The sequence below is a fragment of the Ptychodera flava genome, chromosome 13, assembly GCF_041260155.1.
Source record: "Ptychodera flava strain L36383 chromosome 13, AS_Pfla_20210202, whole genome shotgun sequence".
In the NCBI taxonomy this organism is placed as follows: domain Eukaryota; kingdom Metazoa; phylum Hemichordata; class Enteropneusta; family Ptychoderidae; genus Ptychodera; species Ptychodera flava.
The window spans coordinates 36,360,222-36,381,803 of NC_091940.1; the positions used below are offsets into that span (position 1 = coordinate 36,360,222).

The window sequence follows — 21,582 nt, forward strand, 5'->3', positions numbered from 1 at the left end:
ATATATATATATATATATATATATATATATATATATATATATATATATATATATATATATATATATATATATATATATATATATATATATATATATATATATATATATATATATATATATATATATATAAAAGGTCCTAGGGTCAATCTTCACCTGTTGAGAATACAAAGTACCGGCTTGTGAAGAGCGCCACCAATGACAGAAGGAAGAGAGTACTGCAACACGGTTCGCCACCTGCGCAATGCGGAATGAGTGCCAGTGACGTCACGAACCTCATGTGTTGGGTGATGCAAGATTAGTTCACTGCGAGTAAACAGCGAGAAAAACAAGTGTTTCGATTCAACAAGACTCTTTACGCTGTTCCATTCTTGTTTGGTATCGGCTGCATCCAGTAGAGTATAAATATGGCTGAAGACGACGCGGTAAGTGATGTTTGTTCCTTGACGTTGGCCGATGGCCTTTCAACTGTGTCTGCCCATGCGGCTGAAACCGTTTTACGTCACCAGGTTGCTTGGACAAGTTGTTCTTGACTCCTTACGAAGGAAGTTTCAATGTAAATGATCGTCTGATTGCCATTCAAGCTAGAAATGTATTGTGCATTGGTTCCGTGAAGTTACACAACGTTTCCACTATTGTTTTAACGTCAGACATGGTGTAGCCATGTCGTAAAATGGTGTAGTCAGGATCCTGTGCATTACTGCATAACCTCACAATGTCACAGCTGTTACGTCTGAGGTTTCCTTTGCACGTAGCTAGCTTTCAATGAAAATTAGATCACACAACCCCTCCACCCATCGTGAAGCTATGAAAGAAATTTCTGTCGGTCCTGCAAATGTATGTATTATTACATGGCGATTGCTTTAAATGACAAAAACATTTAATTCTCATCAAAATGAAAGTAATTTCGTTTCTTCATTCTGATCACCAGCAATTTAATATCTAGACCTTAGAACAACTATTTTTTTACATCCTTAGAACAACTTAATTTGTCCGGGATCTTTGAAAGTACATTACCACTTTTCAGAGTGGAACCATCCCATTTTATGGAAACATATCAACTTTGTCCTTACTTGTAGTAAATCTTGAAGTTACAACACCATTATGTGCTTAAATCTCAGAACCTACCTTACACTTTCAGTCTTGCCTCTGTATCCCAACAGTGTCTTGTCTAGTCTTCAGGAAGTGTTGATGATTTTGTGCAATCTTAGGCAGTGGTCAATCTAGGATGTCAAAACAGGTTGCCACTGTGGGCCCCTACTCCTGTCCCAAGGGGTCATTTTAGAAAATTCCGGGGCCATCATCAACACACATGTAAAACCCTTGAATTTTTTGCAGAAAATAGTATAGTCTATCAAGTCATTTGTTTGATTTCACATATAAGAATACAAGAGATCACGCCCCTCGCAACCAACCAAGCCCCACTGCAAAGGTGTCCTTAGTACATGCACGACAGCTAGGCCCAACAATGGCAACAGCAAACTAACATTTTGGTTTGATTCAGTTGATTACATAACTTATGTGATGAATTATTGATATATAAATGTCGGACTTTAAGAACTGTACAAATTGCTAAGGACTGTGATTTTGGCTGTGGAGATGATCAAAGCTTAGTGCACCGGTAGGATTTCTCTGAGAGAGGCCCCCAATTTTCATGCATGGACAATTACTCATACACTGATACAGCATGAGAGAGTAACCCTTACGATCTAAATCAGGTGATTGATACATCAACTTTTAAACATAAGTTGTATGTATTAGGAAATTTATGATCAGTGGTTCTGACCAAAGGGCTTTAAACAGCGGTGTTTATCTATGTATAGAGTTGGCTACTCAGGAAAATGAGATGTGGCTGACTTAAAATGTTGCTGTTCAAAACGATCATAGCTGGCCCTGCATGGATGCTTTCCTTGCAGTGTTCAACGTTTGTATGGACGGTAGACGTCGCAGACGCTTCAAGTTAAGGTGCCTGCAGCATCATCTTTGTCTAAAACATTAAAAATCCAAGTGGCAACTAGCCTTTTCCCGTTAAGCGTTACGCATTCAACATATCAACCTGCCTATACTGACTGTGCACACTGTCAAAGTTGAAGAGCAACTCTTAATAATTTAGCTATATCTCTATAGGAACTGTGCTAAGTTCAACCTGCTTAAATTGTAGAATTCTTAAATTTCACAGAAGTTACATGCACAATGTGAGCCCATTGACTTCCCCGAATGAAGTTTCTTTGATCGTGAAACCTGTTGTTCCTTAGTCTTCCATATTGCAAAACAGGTCAACTTGACTAAAGTAGACGCCTGTGGAAGCCACAATCAGTAATGATTTCATTAGCTACATATGGAACTGTTTATGCAAGATGATCAATTTCCACTGCTTGACCCAGGTTGACTTCTTTCCACATAGATTTTCGACCCCTCCATGAAGAAAAAGAAGAAAAAAAAGAAGACTCCTTTTGATATGGAGGCAGCACTCACAGGTGAAACCACAGTAGAATCTACACCGACTGAAACTCCTGTAGATAATGACAATACAACACAGATAAAGGAGGAAGTTGTTGTCCAAGAAGAAAAAGTTGTGGAAGGTGAGAGACCTTTATCCCAGGAGGGAATCAGATATCCATGTAATCTTACACATTTGTGTCCCTATACACGTTGAGATGATCTTCGTCTAACATATACAAGTATTGACATGTGAAGCTATGTTTTTGATGTGAACAGAAATTCAAAAGTGGACATTTGTTCAAAAATAAACTGTATTTTATTTCTGGTTGCAAAATGAGAACAGTGAATCATGGATACCATCCTTATTCAGTGGTCAGATAAATTTTGCTGGTATTTTCTAATTATGTTGTTATCACTTGATCGAAATCATTAGTAATGTTTTGTAATATGTTTTTACCATGAAGAGGATTTCATCATGGATCCATTTCTACTCCATAATCATAAATATTCTACTCATTATTCATCATTTCAGATATAACTCTGGATTTAGAATTCGGTGGTAAGAAGAAAAAGAAAAAAAAGAAAATATTTGACATGGACGGACTGGAAGACGCTTTACCTGTAAGTGACAATGTGTTGATGCATCTGGTGGAAAATGATATTACAATTAACTTGTCATGTATTCTGGTATCAATGCCATCTTTCTATGTGGCACAAGACCAGTAATTCACATATTCGTTGCCCACAAAAATAGTTCAACTGAAAAATAGTGCAAACCTTCAAGTTTTGATACCTGCATTGATGCTTGTTTGGTTTGAACTGGGATTTGAAACATTTTTGAAAGGATCAGTCTGCTTGAATAAATATGCAGACTGTTGTGGAAGATGGCTGTAATATTCTTTGGTGATATAGGGAATTATAAAAACCTATGAAAGTTGTAGCAATGAACATGGATTTCTACAAAAAACACCTACTTCACCTACTTCCATCACTAATTCAAATGTCAATGAACTTGCCCACACGAAAAATTCAGTTGTCAATCTGACATCAATCTAACATTTGTCAAGAGGATTTGTGCTGCTGAATATTTTTAAAAGAGGGAAATTTGACTGAACGCTAATGTGGTGGCCGATGAAAAGTCACTTACAGGTCTTGTGCAATGTACACACAATATTTGAAACTTTCATGGATGAGCGGTGACCCAAATGTGCTGGACATTACTGACTGAAACCAGATGCAAAAATTGGATAATTGGTAATCATTTCTATGGGCCAGTGTCAGTTAATTCTCTTGTGGCTCTGTTGAATCGTGTTTAAAACTTGTTTTCTGTGCAAAACTCCTCCAAATTAATTTCAATTATAAGTGAAAAACAAGTTCATCAAAGTGATCTTAAAATGTCAAAAATTAAAATCGCTACCCAACCTACCAGAGGGTATTTGAATGCCAGATATATCATGTTGCACAGAAATTCGTTTGGATGTAGCTTCAACCAAGTTCGCTGAATATTGGTCAGATTCTCAACTTGCTTGAACCAAGTAGTCATGAAATTTTAACCTCTTGGAACAAAGAGGACATCTTTGATAGTCAAACAGTTTTCTTGGCTATGTTATCAAAGTTTTGATCCATTAATATTCATGGTTTCTGATGAAATCAAATCATTCAGAGAAAATAGATTGAAAAATGTGTGCAATATTGTGTCATATCACAAATATGGTTGCTGTAGTGGTTATTATGAAGCATGAGGCATGTTGATAATTTTCTGACTTCATTAAGTTAAAGGTTCCAGTAAAATAGGCATAAAACAACGGTACATTTGCACTATACATTTACTTTGTTGAAAGTTAGAGCAACTGCCAAAATTTTTACCTTTTACTACTTTCTTCTGAAAACTCTGTTTCACATAAGTTGTTTACTTAACCTGTTCATCACTGTAAAGTGACAGTTATGCAGCGTTCTCACCAGGCCCCAATTCCGTGACATTCTCGCGTATATTTCTGCTTTGTCACAGATTTCTTTGCCGTGCGCGCCAATAGTGGCGCGCCTTTGAAATTATAAACTTTCGTGGAGCCAGCCGTGTGGCCGGCCGCGGCCGGCCGTATCATACAGCCAGTACTTCTCACCATAGACGTAAATGATTGACGCGAGTAATTACACTTCCTGGTTGAAACCGAGGCAATCTGGAAGCAATGCCCGTCAGAGGGCGTACTTAAACCACAGTCACTTGTGATTCGATACACGATGGCCGATGTGTAGTATGCATTACGTATACCACACAGCGGCCGTTGTGTATTGAACCACAAGAGACTGTGGTAGTCTGACGCACTGGACGTGTTAGCGTTGCATGCATACCGGTGTGTCCGCGGAATTCGCTGAAGCTGGAGATGTCATGGGCACAATCAATATTTTCATAGGCTACGACAATCCGAACTACGAAAACACAAGAATGAAGTATATCCTAGCTAAGGAATTACATGAACATTTTTCAAAAACAACCAACTCGAAGCCGGTGGCATTATACCGTGGGTTTCGCATGGCAACCAGGGTATGGTCGGGCGCGACGTTATAGTGTTCATACCATTGAGATTCAGTCGATTTTTGTTCTTGAAAAATAACGCAACTTTGTCTGAGATAATGTCTTTGCTATGTTTGAAATCATGTATAAACTTCGCGGGACGTACGTGTTGTGTGATGTCATCAGGCATTTGCTCCATTCCTCGCCTACGCGACCTCGTACATACGACTTGAAATGATTGACAACTTGCCCACTGCCGTTGATGATTATTCCAAAAGTAGTTCAGAGGTTTAAAGGTGGAATAGTTGGAGAAAAGTTCTCTTATTTTGCAAAATATTATCAATTCTTGGCTTGCGCTTGTGATAAGTATATTATTCTAGGTGAACTCATACCGGTACGTGAGAACATAGATGTCTTTTTTCCATGCTTCAATCAATTGGCAAATTTGTAGCCTTGGCTGGCGACCGAAATTTCACGTCAAAATGTGATGATTGTTTACAGACATCATAGGGATATGTTTCCTAATCTAAATATATGCAGGGTTCGCGGTAGAGGTCGCCACAGTCGCAAAATGCGACTAAAACTTGTTTGTGGCGAACAAAAACCCATCGGCAATCGCCACGATCTCAAAAGCGTGGCGACAGCTGATGATAACTAAATAGTCCAAATCTTAATGCTTTTCCAATGATATGCTAAAGACAACATAAAAAACTCTTTATTTAAAGCACTTACTTGAAATTGTAAAGGAAGACAAAATACAGAAAACAGTTACAATTACATTCTCGCGATCTCGATCGATCTCCATGAACTGGCATTCTGATCACGTTGATACTGAGATAGACAACCATAGCCAAAAGCCGATCACGTTGATACTGAGATAGACAACCATAGCCAAAAGCAGCAAAACTCAGCGACGATTCCGAGCTTTATTGACAAAGTATTTCATATCGCAGTATCAAATCAAACTGATTACACAATCCCTGGATCAGCGACATTTTAGTGAAATTTCCATATTAATCATAACTTGTTAAGTTGTAAAAAGTAAACGTGAAACAAAAACGTTGTGTATGCTGTCGATCAACAGCATAGTGAACCGTGTAACTGTGGCATGGCATGTGCATTGACTGCACATAAAAGCAAGTCGACATTGCAATATCAAACGGTTTACATCTTGTAAAACAACGACATAGCACAGGGAAAGACACTTATTTTTTATCCACTTGCCCTTCGGGCAAGTGGGGGATTCGGTTCACTTGCCCGAATTGGAAAACCACTTGCCCAGTATAATTTACGTGTTTGAAGGTTTTTCATTTCACACACTTTATTTTGAAAATTATCATGTTATCATGAGAAAATGTCAGACATTCTCATAGGGTTCTCCTCACACTTTTAAGAGTGCTGGATGGCTCATTTATATTAAATTAATTATCAAAGCCCCACTAGCAGTATCATTTAGCATTCTTTATGTGATTTTACTTCTGAACTAAAACAAGTTTTTGGGAATGTGCTCTTTGAGGGGTTGGAATACAAGTATTGTTAACTGCCCAGTGAGACTGCATGTGCAATTTTGAACAAGAAAAATAATGTGTGCCCAAACGTAAAATGGCACCCATGCAAATATAGCAAAAACAGTGTACACCGTGCATATATGCATTTGAATATTCACGGAAACAACAGAGTAGTCCAATGTAATGCATAGTGTTGAATGTTTTCAACTGGGACAAAAATGCTTTGTTTTCTTTGTAGTATGGTGGGAAATCAAAATAATGGTTAAAATGTAAATTTACTTGTCCAATTTTTCACTAAAGAATGTTTTGTAAAGCTGTAAAAGACTATATCCTCTTAATGGGTAGAATTTAAAGAAAACCAGAAAAAATAGGAAGCCTTTTCATGTCAACAAATTTCAGGATTTACAGCTAGTGGGGCTTTCATATTCATAGAAAAAATTCTAACAGTTCATATGTTTGTATGTTTACTTTCTTTGGTCTTAATGTACAAATAATAACAGCCATTTTAATTGTACCTTCAAAGTATTTTTGCAGTTAAAAGTTTTAACTTATATATACAGAAAGAAAAAAATCTGTAGCTATAAAGGAATGTTTTGAAGCTTCTGAAAAATAATGTACTTCTTTGTCATGTTTTTACTGCGCTGACATCATACACAAGCCCTATGAAGTTTGGATTACCATTGCACTATACCAGTATCCTATGTTTTTCTAATAACCTATGGTCTTTTTAATGCTCATGCGCAGACTAAATAGAATTTAAACCAACAACCTAAGGCGTCGTGTTTTTTCTATGTGTTTGAAAGCTGAATTTCTCGATGTCAACTCGCTCCAATTGCTTCTTGACAGTCATTTTAGAATGGGAAAATTCACAAACAGAGAGGTTGGTCGCCACGGACAAGTAACTTTTAGCTTATTCACCTGAAAATTAAGTCAGTGTTCATTGAAAATTCAAAGACTGGACCCGTTGACACCAAAGCTTGCTCATGACTTTCATTGCATGCGGTCTTGCCACGATGCCACTCACTGTCACTCAACAAGTTAACATTGAAGAGTACGTTTTAGTAAAACTCCCTTTTTTGTGGTGATTTTTCACCACTGGACTTTATGTTTACATCATTATAAACGTTCATACAAAGCACAAAACCGCTGTGTGTTTCTTTTTTTACTGTATCGACATATTGTGAGACACAGTAACCTCACAGTCAATGCAATGAACTTTGGTGAACGTACGCTCCACCAGCTGAACAGCTTTTTCATATGCAAAATCAGCGTACGGTATTTAACCGTGGTATTGTTTAAACTGCATTTTATTGAAAGCGATTACATGATTCTTTCATCAACTCGTCATGCAATTTTATGAAAAATCTTATGGAAATGTTCGCAATAACATAATATGAGATTTTTTTTGTTGTTTAAGTCCGTGTTCCCTCACAAGAAAATCGCTCTCGTGAATTCGATTTCTAGGTATTATTTTTTCACTTGTCCCGTCGGGCAAGTGGCATCGGAGGTTCACTTGCCCGAACGCGACTTTCACTTGCCCCGGGCAATCGGACAACCCTTAGTGTCTTTCCCTGTAGCAGTGAAAGTTGTAATAGTCACCGGTAAAAACTCTTCACTGATGAATGGATAATAGCGTCAAACAAATGAAATTGCATATTTAGAGAAGGAAAAGCCGACGTCGCATCGTGGCCTTGAGTGACAATAACAATGGCGGATGTGCGGAGTGGGACTATTTTATTTAGGTAACGGGGGTACGGAGGGACACAGATTCATGAAGGTACTGGCAAAACGTGCCATTTTCCTAACGATGCTGTCGCTGGAACTTCAATGTCTCATTGTTGTAACACCTTTTTAATAGTTTTTCTGATCGGAAAAGTAATTTTACTAACTGTAATGATCTATTATACGCTCATCACCTTTCTGTATCGGGGTTTAACTTGGGTAGGCATGTAAAGTAAAGTGAAGTAAGCCTTTATTGAAATCCTATCCCGATTGGGGATCTTGAAGTCCAATCCAGGTTTTGCAAAATCAACAACAAAAGATGAGGATGTAACATGTTCATCAATATTTTACTCTTTTTCATTTTTATTTTGGTCTGAGTTCAAACAATTTTCCCAAATCACATAATGATGATTTGACTGTTCTTGAAAAATGTTTATAAGGTCTTGTGTGTCTCTGAATGTGTGTTTACAAATGTTTAGTTGACTGTGAAGATCATGTCTACTGTCTGTGTAGCCTTTGCAGTGAATCTCATATCAATGTATATATATATATATATATATATATATATATATGTGAATGCATTTATGAATGTATCACATCAATGATCAAAAACTTGAAGACTGAAGCAATATATTTCTACCAGCATTTAGTATGTGTGGCTAATGAAAGTTGCGTGTGGCTAATAAATTAGGACCAAATTAGCCACACTGAGTAAGTGTGGCTACTAATTTGAAAATCCTACCACTAACCCTGAGATGCCATAGCACCGACTTGGCCTGTTCCTTCTACTGACTGTGAAAGGGGATTTTCAGATTTAGTGTGCAAAACAACATAACTCATGACAGAAATCAACTTGGAGCTGAACGGCTGGACACTCCAGCAACTATTATGGTAGAGGGCCCCGAAATGGACTTTCACACTGGAAAGAACAAAAGTCCCATAGACTTTTCATTAAAAGGCACTGATATTCAATATCAGTTGATATGTTTACCGAGTGTTTATAAAAAAGTTAAGCTGAATGAGTTGTTGAGTCCTTTATTTTTCCATACATAGAATAAGGTTCGTTATATTTGCAGTTTGACTCTTTTAACATATTTATATATTGTCTCCAAAAATCATCTGTTGTCCCGCTTTTTTTTGGTCAGCGGGACAAAATGTCCCACAATTTTTTTTTCTGGTGAGAACACTGGTTATGTAATTTCCAATTGCACCAATGAACCTGTATCCATAATAGTAGATTGCTTGGATTCATTCTCTGCCCGTAAAGTTAATGTACCTTTATTAAGTGTACAGCATAGAATATGACATTGCTACTGGCAACAGAGGTCAGCTATCAGTATTTGTATTATGCTAATTTAACTGGTACTTGCCTAAATGTTTGATTATCACTAACAACAAATAGCTGAAGTACCAGTCACATCATGATCTCTGTGATTAGTTAACTATAAATTACCACAATATGACGAAAAAGAACACAGGGGTAATGGAATTGTCTATCCTGAGGTTCTTGGAACCAGTATTATGATGATGTCAGTATTCCTGCAGACTAGCTAGGTAACTGCAAATAAATCTGTATGATTGTACTCTGGCACAGTTCTAATTTAAAAATGTTGATAACCTAGACTTCATAGCTCTTGGTCGCTCACTCTGGTTAGTACATAGCTATTTACTACCAAATAGTGACATGCAATCAGAGTGGTGTCTTGCATCATTTCTTCAGTTGTTTCATCAGAAATGTGTTTAAAAAGAAAACTAGTGTATGTGTTGGCAAGTCAGTGTGTGAATTACACAGTGAAAGGCATAGGTTTTTGTGCATATTTTCTCATACGTACTCTTTCTCACCATGGTCAAACAGGACTCCGAGAGTAAAGATGCTGACAAAGACGGTGAAAATACAAAAATTTCTGCCATGGATAATGACATAGGTGCCGAATTTGACTTTACACAATCAAAGAAAAAGAAGAAGAAAAAGAGACCAGCGCTTGATGATGATTCCAAGGAAAATGAAAATGAAAAAGCTGAGGAAGATGAAAAAGATAGTAAGTTAATTTCTGTTCGATTCTCCTGAATGGAATTTGCTGCTCTCTTAGAGAAAGCCAGAGTAGAATATGATCATCAATTTACTTTGTATCGAGTAAAGGTTTCTACAGCGGCATAAAATCTGATTAGGAACATGAGAAATACGAGGATAAAAGGAGAAACAGTATCACAACTCAGAATATACACAAGTTTTGCACAAAAGAGGATAATCTTGAGTGCAGATGTTATATACTGCAACTTTTCATTTCAGTTGAATCACTTTCAGGTAAACAGAAAGACAGTACATCATGGGCAGGGTCAGAAAGAGACTACACGTATGATGAGGTGAGTTACTGAGTTATTAGTCCCCACGGACACCGTCCGGGGGACTTATAGTTTGGTCATGTCCGTGTGTGCGTGCGTCCGTGCGTCCGTCCGTGCGTCCGTCCGTTCACGCAGATATCTCAGAGATGCAAGGAGCGATTTCAGTGTTCTCCCCAGGATTTTTTGAGAAGAGGGCGAAGACGTGGTGCGAAGCACCACAAGCGACCGCGTCAGCGGTCGCGGGGGAGGTCAGGAGGGGGGTGTCCCCCCTGCTGCCGTTGGAGCTTTTGAAAAACAGCGATAAAATGGTGTCATTTGGTGGCACGTGGGGAGTATTTTTTCAGATTTTTTTCGTATAAAAGACTCAAAGGAAAGGAGATCTGAGACAGTGTACCATAACTTTTATTACAGTTCACTGATTTCAATTATGAAGATTTCATTTTTTGAAAACGAAAACGTAGCGAGAGACATACATTTATTCATCGATGTCAAAATTATCACCATAACACTCAGGTTTGGGAGCATTTTTTCAGATTTTTTTCGTACAAAAAACTCAAAGGAAAAGAGATCTGAAACAGTGTTCCATAACTTTTATTACAAACGAAAACATAGCGAGTCTAGAGACATACATTTATTCATCGATGGCAAAATTATCACCATAACATCACGTGTTCTCATCCTGATACAAGTCCGACCGAGCCTAAAATTAGGTTGTTTTGCTTTTGGAAGGAATACACAAACGAAATTCTAACCTCCTATAAAAACTTCAGTGTACTCTGCTGTCTTGGTTACCCTCCAGCTCCTTGCCATGTTTACTCAGCTAAGCCGGTTACCTAATGCACGGTCCCTATGGAGGGACCGTGGCTAACGTAACGTTACGGACTGCAGAGCCATGCAAATATGGCTGCCTTCGATGAGTTGCACATGGGCTTATGATCTCGGATGACATCACAAACTCGCGAGATTTGCAAGATCGATGAGAATTACGTTTGCAGTCTGCAGGATCGACGCTCACGCTCGCATTTTGCTTGTAAATCACTGTCAACTTTTTTTCCCCGTACATTTTATTGTTTCATTTTTCAAAAAATAAATCTTTTTCATTTCTGGCAAGGGGGCGCTCGGAATTTACAAGAGGGCGCCACGCCCCTGTTACCTTATTCAGGGAGAACACTGGATTTCATTCAAACTTGGTACAAGGATTACTTCATATGTCATACAGATGCACGTCGATTTGTTTTGTGATACAATCCAGTATGGTCGCTAGGCGGTCATTTTATTACAATTTTTTCATGTACAGAGCCATAACTCAGACATGTTTCAACCAATTTTATTCAAAGTTGGTACAAGGACATTGACCAATGTCATAGATATGCACGTCGATTTGTTTTGTGATACATACCCATTAACAAGTGGGGACTGTGTCATCAACGATGACTTGTTTAACTCATAACTGTCATGGCAATGGTAGTCTGTACTTTTAGAGCTAAGGTAGTTTATTCTGTGAAACTGATTTGGCCATTAAAGTTGAATGTAATGATTACTTAGTTCTTTTTAGCTCATATTTGGTTTTATTAGCTCCGCTGTCAGCGACGCGGAGCTTATCAAATAGGTTGATTTTCCGTCGTCGTCCGTCGTCGTCGTCCGTCGTCGTCGTCGTCCGTCGTCGTCCGTCAACAATTGCCTTCTCCTCTGAAACCGCAAGTCCAATTGCTTTGAAATTTTATATGCAGTTCACTTGGGGTGACCTCACTTCAGTTTGTTCAAATTGTGGTGAAATTTGCATATTTGTATTTTTGGGGCATTTTTTGGTGTTTTTGGTAAAAAAATCTTCTTCTCTGAAACCACTTGTCCGATTGCTTTGAAATTTGATATACAGTTTACTTAGGGTGACTTCAGTCAGATTTGTTCAAATCGTGATGAAATTTGCATATTTGTATTTTTAAGGCAATTTTTGTCATTTTTGGTAAAAAAATCTTTAAAAATCTTCTTCTTCAAAACTGCCAGTCAGATAGCTTTGATATTTGGTACATATGTCTCTTGGGATGATCTATTTCAGATTTGTTCAAATTGTGCAGAAATATGCAAATTGCATTTTTGAGGTAATTTTTGCCATTTTTGGTCAAAAAATGTGTATTTCCAAAACTACTCATCTGATAGCTTTGAAATTTGGTATACAGGTTTCTACAGATCACCTTAATGATAATTGTTGAAATTATGATGAAATCTGCAATTTTGTAATTTTGGGGCAATTTTTGCCATTTTTGGTCAAAAAATGTGTTTCTCAAAAAGTACTGGTCTGACAGCTTTGAAATTTGGTATACAGGTTTCTACAGATGAGCCAAGTAATATATATTGAATTTCTGATGAAATCTGTAATTTTGTATTTTTGGGGCAACTTTTGCCATTTTTGGTCAAAAAATGTGTATTTCCAAAACTACTAATCTGATAGCTTTGAAATTTGGTATACAGGTTTCTATAGATTAACTAAATGATATTTATTGAAATAATGATGAAATCTGCAATTTTAAATTTTTGGGGTAATTTTTCCCATTTTTGGTCAAAAAATGTGTTTCTCAAAAAGTACTGGTCTAACAGCTTTGAAATTTGGAATACAGGTTTCTATAGATGAACTAAATTTGATCTTTTGAAATTATGATGAAATCTGCAATCTTTATTTTTGTGGGGCATTGTTGCCATTTTTTGTCAGAAAATTTTATTCTCAAAAAACTACTCATCATATAGCTTTGGTTGACATGAGCTTGGTTGACATGTTCTTAGAGATGATTCGATGTGATATATTCAAAGTATGATGAAATCTTCAATCGTGTATTTTTGCAGCGTATTTTAGCCACTTTTTTCTGGCCATAGCATTGAGCTATCAAAGATTTCCATCTTCTCCACCAACATGTGTCAAAAATAGTTATTCTCTACATAAACACAGCAGAGCTATATCAGCCGCTAGGTCGCTTGTTATACATATATGGCAATTGGGAGGTTATATGGTTGAAAAAAGTCTGTATGTGAGATGTCTGTCTGTATGTATGTATGTATGTATGTTAGTATGTATGTATGTATGTATGTATGGATGTCTGTCCGTCCAATGGAAAAACTCACGAACCGTTGCACGTATTAAGCTGATTTTTTGTGTAGTGATGCTAAATATGGTGTAGATGTGCCGTTGTTAAAATGAACTTTTTAGTCTCATAGATATGCAAATGAGGTAGAAAAAACAGCGAAAATGGTCAAAAATCAATAACTCAAGAACTACTCATCTGATCACTGTCATATTTGGGTTTCAGGTACCTTAGGCCTAACTCATTTAAACATATAGATTTGATGTCAATATTTGATGCTTTCTATTTTTAATGAATTTTTTCTTTCTTTTTTTGCCATTTTAGTAAAAAATCTTTTTCTCTTAAACAAATGTTTGGATTGCTTTAAAATTTGGCAAGCAGGTGCCTTGTGATAACTCAAAATAGAATTCATCAAATTATGGCAAAATTTGCATATTTGTATTTTTGGGCAATTTTTGCCATTTTTGGTTAAAAAAATCTTCTTTGAAACTGTGTATTGTGTATGCCATTACTTTCTTATTGGGTGTGCAGGTTCCTAGGAGTGACCTGAAGATGACTCTGAACTCAGCTGAAAGTTGCAAATTTGTGGTACTTTTTGTCATGCTTTCAAATTTGGTACATAGGTGAAATGTAGTAGGTCATTCATTCAAAGTCAAGTACTGCCTGTGTGAATGAGCAGATTATGATTGTGCTGTTCCAGGCTGAGGTGCTATTTATAGGAATGATGCAATGTTAGACGGTAATTGATGTTTTAACTGAATTTGACTGACACTGTATGTAACTCTTGTACTGTATAAACCCTATCAATTCACCCAAAAAAAAATAATTAATATGATTTTAAATAATTGAATTAATTAGGAAATCAACAAAGCCAAAATGATTTTAGTGTAGAATTATTAGAAGTTCAACTTTTTTGACAGTTCAACGTGAAATGCGTACCATCTTAGAGGATTAAAACATGTGAAGGCAACTTTCCTGAATCCCAACTTTGACATATTCTGAACCGTCATATATTGTGCTCTGTATGTTATCTAAAAGAAATTGCTCATAATAGTTTGTCATGATAGGTTGGTCAAATAAATAGAGATAGAGAAAGTTCCAATTTCCATTTATGGTTGACTTGGTAAGGATAAAATAAAATTACTTTTTGAGGCAAAAAAGTGATAGCGTTTTTATGGTAAAGCTGGGCTGTAAGATTCCTCATGTGCTATTTATAGCAATTATGCAATCTGTGTAAACAGTGCAATGAAAGTGTTACATGATTCCTTATAATGCTTTTGATGACCTTGAACTTTTTAAGTTGCAAACATTTGTCTCTTCTGTGTGCTTTCTCTGAGTACCTACAGGCTCAACTTATTCAACAGAACTTACTTGCAATGTTAATTTGAAAGTTAAAATGTGCTTGGTTAATAGGATGAAAATACTGATAAAGATAGCCAGCTGAAGATTCTTTATAACCTGACAGATATGCTGTTTTTTATGACGTAAATCTTGATAAGCAAGTCTTGTTTACTTTAATTAGAATGTAATTAATCTCTTTTATATTATTACAAGCAGTAGTATTAAGTTGAACAAGCTGATATTGACAAGTTGGTCGCCTGTTGGAGGTTAATTGTATGCATGTATGCATGTCTATCTGTTTTGCCTGTCTGTCTGTCGGCACACAGTCCATGTAGCCGACAATGAGATGCAAATGATATGCGGTTCGACTAACTTTCAGCTGGTTCACTTTCTACTATTTTTATAGTATTTTATACAAAGGCACAGACTGATTCAACCTGCAACTTAAAACTGATAGTGATTTGGTAACTCATTCTTTACTATTTTTCATATTTGGTAGCCGGTAACAGACACTTCGTGTTCGTGTCGGCTACATGGACGATCTGCCTGTCTGTCTGTCCGTCTGTATGTATGTATGTTAGTTAGTATGTGTGGATGTATGTCCGTCCACATTAAAAACTCCTAAATCGCAGCACCTACCATCTTAGTATTTGGTGGACAGATGCACCCAGGGGTGGAGATGTGAATTTGTTGAAATAAACATGTCAAAGTCAAAAATATGCAAATGAAGGGGAAAAAAGGAAAAATCCTGCAAATTGCTAAAACTCTATAACCACTGGCCAGATTTGGTTGAAACTTGGTATGTAGGCTCTTTATAGTGACTCAAGTTACATTTCTTCAAATTGTGGTGAAATTTTGAAAGTTGTATTTTTTGGGCGATTTTCCCGTTTTTTGTCAAAAAATCTTCTTTTCTGAAAGTGCTCATCCCATTGCCTTGAAAACTTGTATGTATGATCCTAGGGTTGGCCTTTGTCAGATTTGTTCAAATTGTGGTGAAATTTTCATATTTGTATTTTTGGGGCAATTTTCCCCATTTTTTGTCAAAAAATCATTTTCTCCAAAAGTATTTGTTGGATTGCTTTAAAACATGATAGTCTCGAGTCCTAAGGGTTGTTTTCTGTCAGATGTGTAAAGTCATTATGAGATGGAGCATTTCATATTGCTTGGGTATAAGATTAATGTGGACTTGCAATGGAATTTTCTTAGTCAAGCTGTAAGAATGCAATGTCATGTGTGTACTAGTAGTTAGTATCTCTGTAAAATGGGAGGACAGTGTCAATGACACTATTTTGTATAAATACCAAAAAGAGCTTATATGATGAGTCCAAGTGGCGTCTGTATATTTGTGGGTATGTACGGATGTACCGTATGTCCGTCACACACAAAGGCTCCCATACCGCCAAAGCTACCGTCTCAGTATTTGGTGTACAGGTAGATGTAGGGTTGAGATGTGAATTTGTTCAAATGAACACATCAGTGTCAAAATGTGCAAATGAGGTAAAAAAAAGCGAAATTCTGAAACAGGCTTGAAACAGGCTTACTCCCCTGACTTGAGTCATTTCCTGTCATTGTTTATGAACTGTTACATATTAACAGACCTGCTCAAACCATAGACAGTAGAGGGGAGGAAGACCGTCAGTAGAGGGGAGGAAGACCGTCTATGGTCAAACTAAGGGGGGCTAGCTGCCTTTCTGCTATGCATGTTGCTAAAGTTCTCCAGTACCTAAAGTTTCAGACCTTAATTACTTTTGTCACTCTTGTTTTTCTGGTTTAAATATTCCTTGTTGTTTTTCTGGTTGTACTGTGCAGAAATCATTGTCATAACATCAACGTAGAATTTTTCTGCACTGAACAGATAGAAACAACATTTATTGTTGATCTTTGGTACCCATACTGGTATGTACCAATTCTGATCAATTTGAGCGACACCGTATAATTGCGGTATTTTACCAAATTGAATTTTATTTATGTATTCATGACTATCCAGAACTTTACAGCTGACAGTAGGTGTAGTTTTGGTATCTCAGCATTATCATATATTCTATAGCAATTTCCAACTTTTGTGATATTTGATTGGCAAAACTCACCTTGTTGCTTGATAGTTGTTTTTGATCTCTCTGTTATCAAACTTCTGAATCCATGATAAACAACATATTTTACTCACTGTTTTGATTTTGTACAGCTATTAACGAGAGTGTTTGACATCATGAGAGCCAAGAATCCAGACATGGTGTCTGGAGAAAAGAAAAGATTTGTCATGAGACCACCTCAAGTTGTCAGAGTTGGTGCCAAGAAATCTTCATTTGTTAATTTTGCAGATATTTGTAAAATGTAAGTGGTTATTATATGTATTCTCAAGGATTAGTCAAGTGAGAACAGAATTCTAATGGCCAGGACTGAATATGTGTTAAGTAGCAGCAATACAATAATCAGGGCGTACATTGAACAAAAATACTCAGAATAATATCAAAGATTGTGCATTTGTGTTCTCAGTGCTGTTTAAGTACTTTATGAAAATGTTCATCTTCTGTTCATTCTGTGCTGCAGTCACAAGGCCACAAAGGTGTCACAAATAACGATTTTTTTCTTTATCTGAAAAACATTGATGGCCATTTAACTTCTCCTTTATGTACATTGAAGAAGAAATGCAGATTTACAACATTTCAGACATATTGAACAGTGTCCCTGAAAAAAGACTTACGGATAATTGAAGTGTTTACAATAAATTACATAAGCATGCAGCACCTTCATGCATTTCTTGCCTATTTCTTGTTTGCAAAATATCAGTACCTTAGAAACCATTCTAGGATGTCACTAAGTGGCCAGGAATGTCCTTAAATATTGGTTAATCTCTCTCATATTTTTTAGGCTTCACCGTCAGCCAAATCATTTACTTGCTTTCTTGCTGGCTGAGTTGGGTACCAGTGGTTCAATTGACGGCAATAACCAACTTATTATCAAAGGTAGATTTCAACAAAAACAGATTGAAAACGTCCTCAGACGTTACATAAGTAAGTAGATTTTATTCTTTCATCAAACCATTCAGTATGCTAGTACAGCTTCAAAAATAAGAGCTTGTAAAATCAAATCAATGTAGACTTAACAGCATTTTATCATTCATTAAAGGGCCAGCAGCTTTTATGTTTGATTATTTTTTTCACTATTTTGTTTTTAATATCAACAAGAGTCGCTTGAGATATACCTTGTTCAGCTGTCAACTCATCCCGTACATGTGTAAAAGGTATTGTTAATTGTTGAGAAGTGAATTCTGGTCTGGATTCAAACCACAGTGCATTGTACACAGGTAGACTCTGAAGTCATTCTGTTAACTTTTGCCTGGCTGTGGTGTCTGATCTGGTGAAATCGAGCTGTGACAGAAAAACTTTGCCACAGATACAGGGGCATCTTGAAAATTGTCTTGTGTCACACGGTAATAATGCACCAGTGAACTGCTCAAATTCCTGTATAACCCAGCATGCAGTTCTTTATAGCTGTTTTGATTTTAATTATTAAATTAGATATTGAATATATAGATAGTAAAGTTTATGTGCTTTTCTTCTGTACAACAAGAAGTTATTACTTTGTGTGTACTAAGCATTAAGTCATCAATGTTTTTGCTTGCTGGTAAATATATTGTTTCTTTTTGACATAATTCTGGACAGTTCTCTAATAAATCTGTTCTCTTTTGTTCACAGAGGAGTATGTAACATGTCATACATGTCGATCACCTGACACCATTCTTCAGAAAGACAATAGGTTATTTTTTCTTCAATGTGAGAAGTGTCATTCCAGATGTTCGGTAGCAAGCATCAAGTCTGGTTTCCAGGCCGTCACCATGAAGAGAGCTCAAATCAGAGCCAAAACAAAATAGAACTAATTCCTATTTATCAAATGTCAGTTACAGAGATTCATCATTCAATAGCATTTTATAAAGTGCACTATAAAGTTCTTGTCAGTTCAGTACTGATGTAAAGCCTTCAGAAATTGTGCAAACCCTTTTTTAAAACAGAAAAAACGAGATTTTTCAATGTCAAAGTCAATTATTAAGTTGGAGAGTCATGCCTATTTGAATATATATAATGAATTTGTAGGAAGATGCTGTACTGTAATCATAAGTCAAATTATATGTGCTATCAATGAGTTGTTATTTTGATGAGACTCTGAAACATGATGAAATATCTTGTGTTGGCAAATCTTGAAAGACAGACTGTGCTGTTAGTCTTTAGGGAGCCATCTTTGTCAAAACAGCCATCAGTGAAGTATCTCTTTATTTCAATCCCCTAAAATGACTACTTGACAGTATGTCATTGAGGCTAAGAAATATGATCCCTGATCGCCAGCTTCTTGATAACGTCAAACTTTACACCTTAGCCAGATCACAGATTATTGTTAAAGGATCATACTTTGCCAAAGGATATTTCAAAATGAGTTCGGAAGAATTGTATTTATTGACATGTGTGACTAACTTCAAGTAAATGATTGAGGTCTTGTGTTGAGTAAAATTATTTTTTTGATGTGAATTTGATTGTATCTGTTACCTAGATATCTTTTGGCCCCAAAAGTAGCATATATGATAAAGTCAGTGGCATTAATCATTGGTATTCACATCTTTCACTTGGACTTAAGTGATATATGTAGATGCAAGTTTTTTCTCCAATATCCCTTTGGTGATCAATTTACAAGATCAGTTAAGTGCATGGCGCCCTCTATCAGCCAAGATCAGCTGTGATATCTCAAACCAAGAGAACACTTAACAGAAACTTCAGAAACATGTCACCCTATGCGATTGCTCCACAATGATTTCTTCTAGACTCCGACTTATAAAGTTACAAGTTGCCTAGTTTGTCCATGTTTCTTATAATAGCCCTTGCACATGGACGTGAAGTTAACAGTGAGGACACACTGCCATTGTGGCCCCTGTGTTCAACAGTTCTTGCAGTATATTTCAATTTTTTAAGAAAAAAGACACTTAATCTTGTACATTGTATGTTCACATACGATAATAAAAAAGTTGATGCGTTCTAATTTGTGTGTGTTCCATATGTCTATGAAGATGCTAGAAAAAAAAATTTCTCAATCACAGAGCAGTCCCACCATCACTGTGATGAAGGCTCTCTCTCTCTCTCTCTCTCTCTCTCTCTCTCTCTCTCTCTCTCTCTCTCTGCGAAACTTGTTTCAAGAAGAGCAGGTTTTACCATATCTGCCATCTACTAAGAGTTTCTGATAGTTGTGTGTCAACTTTATCTTTTCCAATTGGTTTTGCAGTCATGTTTTGATAAAATAATCGCAATCATACCAATCCATAATCCGATAGCACTAGTCAAAATTCGTGATACAATAGTAACTGTTGTAAACATAGACATAAAACAGCACAGAACAGACAGTAAATCACTGGTACACACAGCAAAGTCAAATTCAAGAAAGAAAGATATATGGACCTCTTTAATAACTTTAATTGAAAGTATCATTTTGTCACAGTGACGTGTAAAATTACTCTCATCAGTACTGTTACTGCTGATGATATTATCGAAGTTAATCATCTCCAAGAAGAACACTTCCTCTCACAGACTGTCCTGTATTTTAACTTCCTACCGTATGTATCTTGCATGATTGAAGTTTAAGAAAAATGTCAGAGTAGGACCAGGATCTTTCAGTGAGCATAGGCCTATTGTGAAACCCATCTCAAAGATGGTTTAGCCCAAACATTGTTATTATTGGTGATTGTTGATCTGTTTGTACACCGAATTGAAGTGAAAAGATTAAGTAATTTTGTGCAAGCTCAAAGTACTATACTTTCATTACAGATCATGGTAATTTTATTTTTCGCATCAGTACATTGTTCACTACATAAAAAAGTATTTCAATAACTTTTATTGTACAAAATAGTATGGGAATCAACCTGTACCAGACACTTCACAGTTCAGCTCAAGTGGCAGGAGAGATTGATAGCTTTGGAAAAAGGCAAATTTATGAACGCCAACATGCCCTTGAAAATAAAATGCAAATTATGTTCACCAGTTCACTTACAGCAGAACATTTTCCTGCAGCTGGACAAAAGTGCATTTCTCTTGAGAATTTCCAAAGATATCTTGATTCATAAAGACTGCAAGAGTTCACCAGCTAGCAATTTTTATGCAGGATTAATTAATTTCACATCAGCACACTTTTTAAAGTTTCGTTAACAATATTTCAATAACTCATACATTATACTTTTTGATTTCCTAAATTTCAAATGTTTGTATGAATATGAAGTTTTCAAATGAGGGGTTGCTTTGGTAGGTATGTACACATTCTCATTTTAGCCAAGAGAAATTTCCAATTTTATGAATTTTCTAAATTTACTTAACATTGAACATACATTTGTGGGTTTTGTAAATGTTATTGTTGATTTGGTAAGATAATGGTTGTAGGTTTCATTCAGTAAAGTTTGAGAAACAAACTTTCTTTCACTTTCAAGGCGCATACTACCTTTATAAAGTAGGATGGTGATTAAAAAATACAGGTGTCCTGCAGTACTTCTATTGCTAAGATAATTCTTGTACCCATTGGCTGAAATCTCTTGACCAAGTATATACTTGATGCACCAGTGCTTGCAAGCAGTAGTGCTATCCTACCGCTCGACAACCACATTGCACCATATTAA

At 36.4% G+C, this 21,582-nt stretch overlaps 1 protein-coding gene across 2 annotated transcripts; it reads left to right on the forward strand.

Annotated features, from left to right (window-relative positions):
- The first annotated feature begins 240 nt into the window (after positions 1–240).
- On the forward strand, positions 241–19,964 carry LOC139148323 (eukaryotic translation initiation factor 2 subunit 2-like). Of its 2 annotated transcripts, none has more exons than XM_070719702.1 (8): positions 241–422; positions 2,402–2,579; positions 2,972–3,060; positions 10,037–10,220; positions 10,472–10,545; positions 17,122–17,270; positions 17,808–17,950; positions 18,635–19,964. In XM_070719702.1, the coding sequence occupies exons 1-8, from the start codon at positions 405–407 to the stop codon at positions 18,808–18,810; spliced, it is 1,011 nt and encodes a 336-aa protein (XP_070575803.1). In that variant the 5' UTR covers positions 241–404; the 3' UTR covers positions 18,811–19,964. The 2 variants fall into 2 exon arrangements, with proteins under 2 accessions (XP_070575803.1, XP_070575804.1); XM_070719703.1 differs by having other exon boundaries at positions 246–422; positions 10,487–10,545.
- The last annotated feature ends 1,618 nt before the right edge of the window (positions 19,965–21,582 follow it).